Genomic DNA, 8,331 nt, shown 5'->3' with positions numbered 1-8,331 from the left:
AGAATGGCTAAAATTAACAAGTCATGGAACAACAGATGTTGGCGGGGATGGGGAGAAAGGGGAACCCTCCTACACTGTTGGTTGGAATGCAAGCTGGTGCAACCACTCTGGAAAACAGTATGGAGGTTCCTCAAACAGTTGAAATTAGAGCTACCATTCGATCCAGCAATTGCACTACTGAGTATTTACCCCAAAGATACAAATGTAGGGACCCGAAGGGGTACGTGCACCCCAATGTTTATAGCAGCAATGTCCACAATAGCCAAACTGTGGAAAGAGTCAAGATGTCCATCGACAGATGAATGGATAAAGAAGAAGTGGTATATATACACAATGGAATATTAAGCAGCCATCAAAAGGAATGAGATCTTGCCATTTGCAATGACGTGGATGGAACTGGAGGGTGTTATGCTGAGTGAAATAAGTCAATCAGAGAAAGACATGTATCCTATGACCTCACTGATATGAGGAATTCTTAATCTCAGGAACAAACTGAGGGTTGCTGGAGTGGTCGGGGGTGGGAGGGACGGGGTGCCTGGGTGATAGACATTGGGGAGGGTATGTGCTACGGTGAGCGCTGTGAATTTTGCAAGGAGGGCGCATGTTGTGATAGACACTGGGTGTTATATGCAACTAATGAATCGTTGAACACTACATCAAAAACTAATGTTGTACTATATGTTGGCTAACTGAACATAATAATAAAAATAAAAACACACATGAAAAGATGCTCAACATCCATCATTAGTTATTAGGGAAATACAGGTTAAAACCATAATGAGGGGTGCCTGGGTGGCTCAGTCGTTCAGCGTCTGCCTTCAGCTCAGGTCATGATCCCGGGGTCCTGGGATCGAGCCCTGCATCGGGCTCCCTGCTCAGCGGGGAGCCTGCTTCTCCCTCTGCCTGCTGCTCCCCCTGCTTTTGTACTCTCTCTCTCTCCCTCTGACAAATAAATAAAATCTTTAAAAACAAAATAACAAAACCCTGAGATCATGAACTGAGCTGAAATCAAGAGTTGGACACTTAACCGATTGAGCCACCAAGGCGCCCTAGATTAAACCTTTTTATTTTTTTAAAAGATTTTATTTATTTATTTGAGAGAGAGAGAGAGCACAACCAGGGTGAGCACCAGGCTCCTCATTGAGCAGGGAGCCCGATGCAGGACTCAATCTCAGGACCCTGGGTTCATGACCTGAGCCAAAGGCAGACGGTTAACTGACTGAGCCACCCAGGTGCCCCAGATTAAACCTTTTTAAAAGAGAAGTTAGAAATCTGGAATTTTGCATGAATCATCATGCTTTTTAATTGTTCACAACTGTTTTGAAAAAGCAAGGCATTGTTTGGGCCAAATGTATCTGTATAGTCTGTTTGACGGATGGAATACTGGAGAATTTTGATCAAGGCAGTGACATGATCACATTTTGGCAAGAGATGTTTATAGTGGTGGTTAATAGTGATTGCATGTCTCGATATACCAGATGTTGAGCTGAAGACAAACATATGTTGTTTCATGTTGTCTCATTTAATCCTCACAAGTATTTCCATGAAGATTAAAAAACTGGCCTAAGGTTATTTAGGTAATAAATATTGTGCCTCTCTTTTTTCAATTAATTTTTTATTGTTATGTTAATCACCATACATTACATCATTAGTTTTTGATGTAGTGTTCCATGATTCATTGTGCATAACACCCAGTGCTCCAAGCAGAATGTGCCCTCTTTAATACCCATCACCAGGCTAACCCATCCCGCCACCCCCCTCCCCTCTAGAACCCTCAGTTTGTTTTTCAGAGTCCATCGTCTCTCATGGTTCGTCTCCCCCTCCAATTTACTCCCCTTCATTCTTCCCCTCCTGCTATCTTCTTCTTTTTTCTTTTTTTTTTTTTTAACATATGTTGCATTATTTGTTTCAGAGGTACAGATCTGTGATTCAACAGTCTTGCACAATTCACAGTGCTCACCATAGCACATACCCTCCCCAATGTCTATCACCCAGCCACCCCATCCCTCCCACCCCCCACCACTCCAGCAACACTCGGTTTGTTTCCTGAGATTAAGAATTCCTCATATCAGTGAGGTCATATGATACATGTCTTTCTCTGATTGACTTATTTCACTCAGCATAACACCCTCCAGTTCCATCCACGTCGTTGCAAATTTGTGCCTCTCTTTTAACCACCATGCTGTTCTGTAGAGCAACAATGTCAGCTCTTTTGACCTTTCCTTGGAGGACTTATTTGGGGTGGGGAGGGTTTCATCAGTGTCTTTCAGTTCTCTTCTCTGAAAACAGTTTTTCCAATTAAAGAAATCTAGACCTCAGAATCTGACACAGTGGTTTAATAAGAGTAAGTGACGTATAAGAGAATAGCTCTCAATTACTTGGAGGGAGAGTCCTTTAAAAATGACAGCTTGAAAAAAATCTATAAATATTAACATTGATAATATTTAAAGTTGAATATAGAAGTTATCTACATATAAAAATACCTGTTTTCAGGATCTTTTGAAGAAATTATTCCTGCAAGGAAGCTGAAGAATTTTTATCCAGGGGTGGCAGAGCACAAGGATATTTCCAAGTTGGTTCTCCTCCTTTCTTCCTCTGTGAATTCTCTACGAAAGGTAGCTCACGAGGCCTTGCAGGACTTTCAAAAGTACAAGACGCTCTGGACCGAGGACCGAGACATGAAAGTGAAGGTGTATTTCTGCTACTTGTGATGCAGTTTGGGTTTGAGTTGTTTATATCTAACGTGGGCAAGACTACCAGGGAAGTATCAGTGATCGTGACAGGAACTCATGAGCAGAGGTCAGGGACCTGTAAATGTCCAGCACCTAACATATTCGATTTTCTGCAATTCTCACATTGACACTGAAGCAACTGAAAGGAATGAGGCTCAGGAAGATTTCGTTTAATTTGTGCAAACAATTGAGTACCGATTGCGTTCCACACATTCAGAGACTGGGCACTCAAGCGTGTGTCACACTTACATAGATACAGCTGTCTTTTTGGTTATAGACTCAATGACACACGAATAACATCATTATTGTTGTTGTTGTTATTCATGGTAGACTGTGACATTCCCTCACGTAGCCTCATCTTCAGTACTACTGGCTCATCCCTCTCTTTACTGAGCCAGTCCCCTGACATATAGTGGAAAAGTATATAAGCAAAAAAAAAAGGCAATGTGAGATTTATACTGTCAAAAAGCTAAAGTAAACACTGTTTCCTTACTACAGGAGTTTTTGGCTAACAACCCCTCTCTGACTGAAATCAGATCAGAAATTCTACACTTTGCAACTTTTGAACAGGAGATCGATGAGTTGAAGCCTATTATTGTTGTGGGAGCACTTGAATTGCATACAGGTATTTTAAAAATGTTACATAAAGTATCTATATTTTCACATGAAATGTTGCTTTATTTAGAAAGCAGTTGTGAAGCTGCTTTGGTACAATATTGTAAATATCAAATATTTCTGGGCCACGAATATTGTTCATCTATATATTATATATATGTATATATACAATGTGTGTTATATCATATATTATTATATATTCTTTGCATATAATATTATACCAGGGTGGCTTAATATACTGAATACGATGCAATTCCTCAACTGGCAGTCAAGCAACTAAGCTACAGGTGAGACTCTTTTTCAGGTTACTATGAGGAAAGAGCTGTATACATGAGATAGGAATCAAACAATTTGAGATTTCCTGAGAAGTTAATCCACTTGGGATTAGTGTACCAAAGGATGATGAGACAGCTGCTTAATATCTGAAATAAAACTCCCAAACTGATTTTACTGATTACAAAAGTAAGGGAGAGTGATGCTGGTCAGGCCCAGTGTTCCGAGCAGAGCACACTCATATAGGGTGTCTGGGCAGCACGGGGTTTAAGGATGGTGGGTGTAAATAGGTTAATATCATCTGTAGAAAGATGTTTACTCAGGTGAGATTGTTGTTGATTGGTTGGCACTCAGGGGCAGGCTTATAGATATGTTCTTTTCGATTGGTTGACATTCAGAAGGGAGGAGCTGATGCTGATCGGGTGGCAAAAGTATGTGACCTGAGGTCAGTTGGTCTATGGCTTGGGTTTAAAACTGGGTTATGGTGGCTACTTGTTGCCATGGTTACAGCGGTACAGTCTTGTCAGAAGTTTGTGAGAAGATTTTATTCTCAGAAGATATTTGAATGACCTATTTTACATCAACTGTCCACCTTAAGTAGATTTTCAGATCTATCCTTAAAGAGTAAGTGTAACTGTGGCTCTCAAATTTGATTGTCAAGGTTACCTGACCTCTTTAATCCCATCCCTTCTGCTGGTGATAATGACAAAGTTCACCTCATGAACTGCTTTATATGGGACACTTAGCATACTACTTGGCAAATAGTTGATGTTCAATAAATATGAAATACTGTTGTTATTTTTTAAAATATTTATTTGTTTATTTGAGAGAGAGAGAGAGCATGGGGGTGGGGGAGAGGGGCAGAGGGAGAGAGAGAATCTCAAGCGGACTCCACTGAGCATGGAGCCAGATGCAGGGTTTGATCCCACCACCCTGAGATCATGACCTGAGCTGAAATCAAGTTGGCAGCTCAACTGACTGAGCCACCCAGGCGCCCCTTAAATGCTGTTATTATATCTATCAAGAAGGGATTTAAATTGGGGAAGAATCACAAATACTTGAAGGGAATAGTTAGTTAGAAATCAGAAACTAGGGGCGCCTGGGTGGCTCAGTCGTTAAGTGTCTGCCTTCAGCTCAGGTCATGATCCCAGGGTCCTGGGATCGAGTCCCACGTCGGACTCCCTGCTCCGCGGGAAGCCTGCTTCTCCCTCTCCCACTCCCCCTGCTGGTGCTCCCTTTCTCGCTGTGTCTTTCTCTGTCAAATAAAGAAATAAAATCTTAAAAAAAAAAAAAGAAATCAGAAACTATACTTCAGGGACAATAATTCCAAGAACTGTAGACTTTTGGAAAATTAGTTTACCTATTATTATTACTATTATTTAAATTTCCTATTTGTTTTCTCATGTGGTTAGCACTGTGATTCCTCATACAAAAATCAACTCTAGCACAGAGTGAGAGTTGGCTGGGGGCTCAAGTTTAGAGAGAGAAAACTAAGAAATGGAATAGGCAGCAACAGTTCTAAAGTAGGGGGAAGGTGGGCTGAATGCTTGGGGACTGAGGAAAAGGAGAAGAGGGGCCCACAAGACGCAGAGCTCATGAGAGGATCTCTCAGCCTCAACCAACAAGCTGGCTGTATGTTTCCGCAGCTCCCTAGTCTAACTGTTGGGAGTTGGCAAGGAGCAGTCATGTTTCAAGCGTGGCAGGGCTGGTGGGTTGAGGGATACCAAGAGAAGGAAAGAGGAATGTGTAAGGATTAAGATAGAGTTGACTAGTTGGAGCTGGGATCATCAAATAGGACAGTGAAGTTAGAGATGCTCAGATTAGACATGAAGTAAATAGTTTCAGAATGTCAATTGTATTCCATTCTGATCTTTCTTCCTCTTCCCCAGAGCCAATGAAACTGGCCTTATCAATTGAGGCTAAGGCATGGAAGATGTTACTCTGTCGCTACTTGAATGAAGAATATAAAAAGAAAATGTCAGACATGATAGCATTTATCAATGAATACTTGAAAAAGTTATCTAGACCTATTCGTGATTTAGATGATGTCAGGTTTGCAATGGAAGCCTTATCATCTATCCGTGATAATGAAATTCAAATGGACATGACTTTGGGACCAATTGAAGTAAGAAATGATCACATTTTTCTTTCTTGAAATACTTTTTTTTTTTTAAATAGAGACACACTAAAAATTGATTCTGTTAACATATTTCCTTCACCTATTTTATGGCACAGTCTGCCAGTTTCTCCTTTCTGATTTGATGTCCTTGGAGGGGTTTTTGACAATTACCAACAGTGAACAGTATACAAAGGAATATTAATATATTAATAATGTTGAACTGATCTAGACAGTGTTCAGTTTTTTTATGCTAGTACCAACATTTTACAGAAATGAATGCTTGTGCTCTTTCATGTCAATCCCAGCATGCTAGGCAAGTTCCCCAAATATCTTTGGCTTTCCTTAGAAACCACTATAGGTCTCATTCATGACCAATGGCATACCAAGGGAAGCATGGTGGGAGGAGTCCACTTAGGCTCAATAGTAGTCTGTTGGAACTAACATCAACCAGAGATGTTTCTAGGGTGGAGTACTATATTAGTTTCCTACTGTGGCTATAACAAATTACCATAAACTTAATGGCTTAAAACAACATAAATATATTATTTTACAGTTCTACAGATCATAAGTCTGAAAATGGATTTTATGGGACTAAAATCAAGATGTCAGAAGGGCTGTATTCTTTCTAGAGGCTCTAGGAGAGAGTCTGTTCCTTGCCTTTTCTAGCTTCTAGAAGTCACCTGCATTCCTTGGCTCACAGCCCCTTACAGCAATGTCATCACTCCTGCCCCTGCTTCAGTCTTTACATCTTCTCTGGCTTTACTCTCCTGCCTCCCTCTTTCCCTTATATGGACATTTGTGATCACGTTGGGTCCAACCAGTTTGTCCAGGATGATCTCCCCATTTCAAGTTTTTTTTTTCTTTTTCCAAACGTAATCACATCTGCAAAGTCCCTTTTGCCATGTAAAGTAACATATTCACAGGCTCTAGAGATTAGGATGTGGACAACACTGGAGAGAGCCATTATTTTGTCTACCACAAATTAATTATGACTAATATTTAAATTCCTGGCTCAAGGTGGTAATAAAAATCAGACTCTTATTTTATTACCTTTTTTTTTTTTTTTAAGGGAGAGGGTGCACTTGTGTGAGCAGTGGGGGAGGGGCAGAGGGAGAGGAAGAGAGAGAATCTTAAGCAGGCTCCATGCCCAGTATGGAGCCCGATGTGGGGCTCAATCTCATGACCCTGTAATCATGACCTGAGCCGAAATCAGGAGTTGGGCATTTAACCCACTGAGTCACCCAGGCACTCCAGAAACTTTATTCTTCAGCATGAATTATTTTAGTAAATCACATTGCCAATCCATCCCTTTGACCATTCAAGTTTCTTTTCTTCAGGGTATCTCCCACATCATTGTTTCATTCTGTTCTTTATATAGCCAATGCATATTTTAATAGAATAATGAGAAGATATTTTGCATGGTGTTGCACAAGATCAAAGAGGAGAGAGGAGATCAAGGAGGAGAAAATGATCCTAGGGATATTTTCTAGGATAGTATTTCTTTCTTTCTTTCTTTTTTTGATGTAGGCTGCACGCCCAGTGTGGAGCCCAATGTGGGGCTTGAACTCATGACTGTGAGATCAAGACCTGAGCTGAGATCAAGGGTCAGATGCTCAACCAACTGAGCCATCCAGACGCCTCGACTAAGATAGTATTTCAGTGTGATCTGCCTACATCTCCATCAGAATCACCTAGGTGCTTATTAAATGCAGATTTCAGGACCTAAGATCTAGAGTCAATATCTGGTATCAGGGAGAATTTAGAGATGTTTACATACATGTTTAATTTTGGGAACCACTCTTCTAAAATACACTCTCTTCTAAGAATGGGAAAAATAGGAATGTGTTTCTACAGGGCATCTAAATCATTTGGCATTTGCTTTCCTGTGATATTTCTGAACTCTACTCCCACTTTCCAGGAAGCCTACGCTATTTTAAATAGATTTGAAGTTGAAGTGACCAAAGAAGAATCAGAAGCAGTTGATACCTTGAGATATTCTTTCAACAAATTGCAGAGCAAAGCTGTAAGTACAAACTTAATACTTATTTTTTTATAAGTCACCATCTCTAGAAAAAAATTTTATACATTTTAAAGCTTAAATATATATTAATAGCTTTATTGAGATATAATTTACATACCATAAAATTTACCATTTCAAAGTATACAGTTCAGTGATTTTTAGTATATTCATAGAGTTGCACAGCCACCATCATTATCTAATTTTAGAACACTTTCATTTTCCCAAGAAACCCCATACCCATTAGCAGCCACTCCATCGTCTCCCTCTTTCTGTAGTTCCTGGCAACCACGAATCTACTTTTCCGTCTCTATGGATTTGTCTTTTCTGGACATGTAATATAGATGGACTTAAACAATATTTAGCCTTTTGTGCCTGACTTCTTTCATTTAGTGTAATATTTTAACATTTATCCATGTTGTCCTCTGTACCACTACTTCATTCTCCTAATGGCTAATGATATTGAGCATCTTTTCATGTACTTATTGGCCATTCGTCCATCTTGTTTGAAGAAATGTGAATTTAAATATTTGCTTTTTAAAAAATGGATTGTCTTTTTATTTTTTATTTTTTAT

General features: G+C 39.8%; 1 protein-coding gene across 1 annotated transcript; it reads left to right on the top strand.

The window, feature by feature from the left end:
* Nucleotides 1-2,493: 2,493 nt before the first annotated feature.
* Nucleotides 2,494-7,762, top strand: LOC112817996 (dynein axonemal heavy chain 8-like; the record flags this gene model as incomplete). The annotated part of the gene is made up of 4 exons (XM_025865277.1): nucleotides 2,494-2,690; nucleotides 3,231-3,357; nucleotides 5,510-5,745; nucleotides 7,658-7,762. Coding segments are annotated over 4 exons (665 nt in total), but the record flags the coding sequence as incomplete, so codon positions are not given.
* Nucleotides 7,763-8,331: the final 569 nt, after the last annotated feature.

The sequence above is a fragment of the Callorhinus ursinus genome, unplaced genomic scaffold (assembly GCF_003265705.2).
Source record: "Callorhinus ursinus isolate GAN/ISIS: 27379988/994484 unplaced genomic scaffold, GSC_fseal_2.0 scaffold2121, whole genome shotgun sequence".
Lineage (NCBI taxonomy): Eukaryota > Metazoa > Chordata > Mammalia > Carnivora > Otariidae > Callorhinus > Callorhinus ursinus.
Note: the sequence above shows the minus strand (reverse complement) of the source record. Positions and strands in the feature narration are given on the sequence as shown.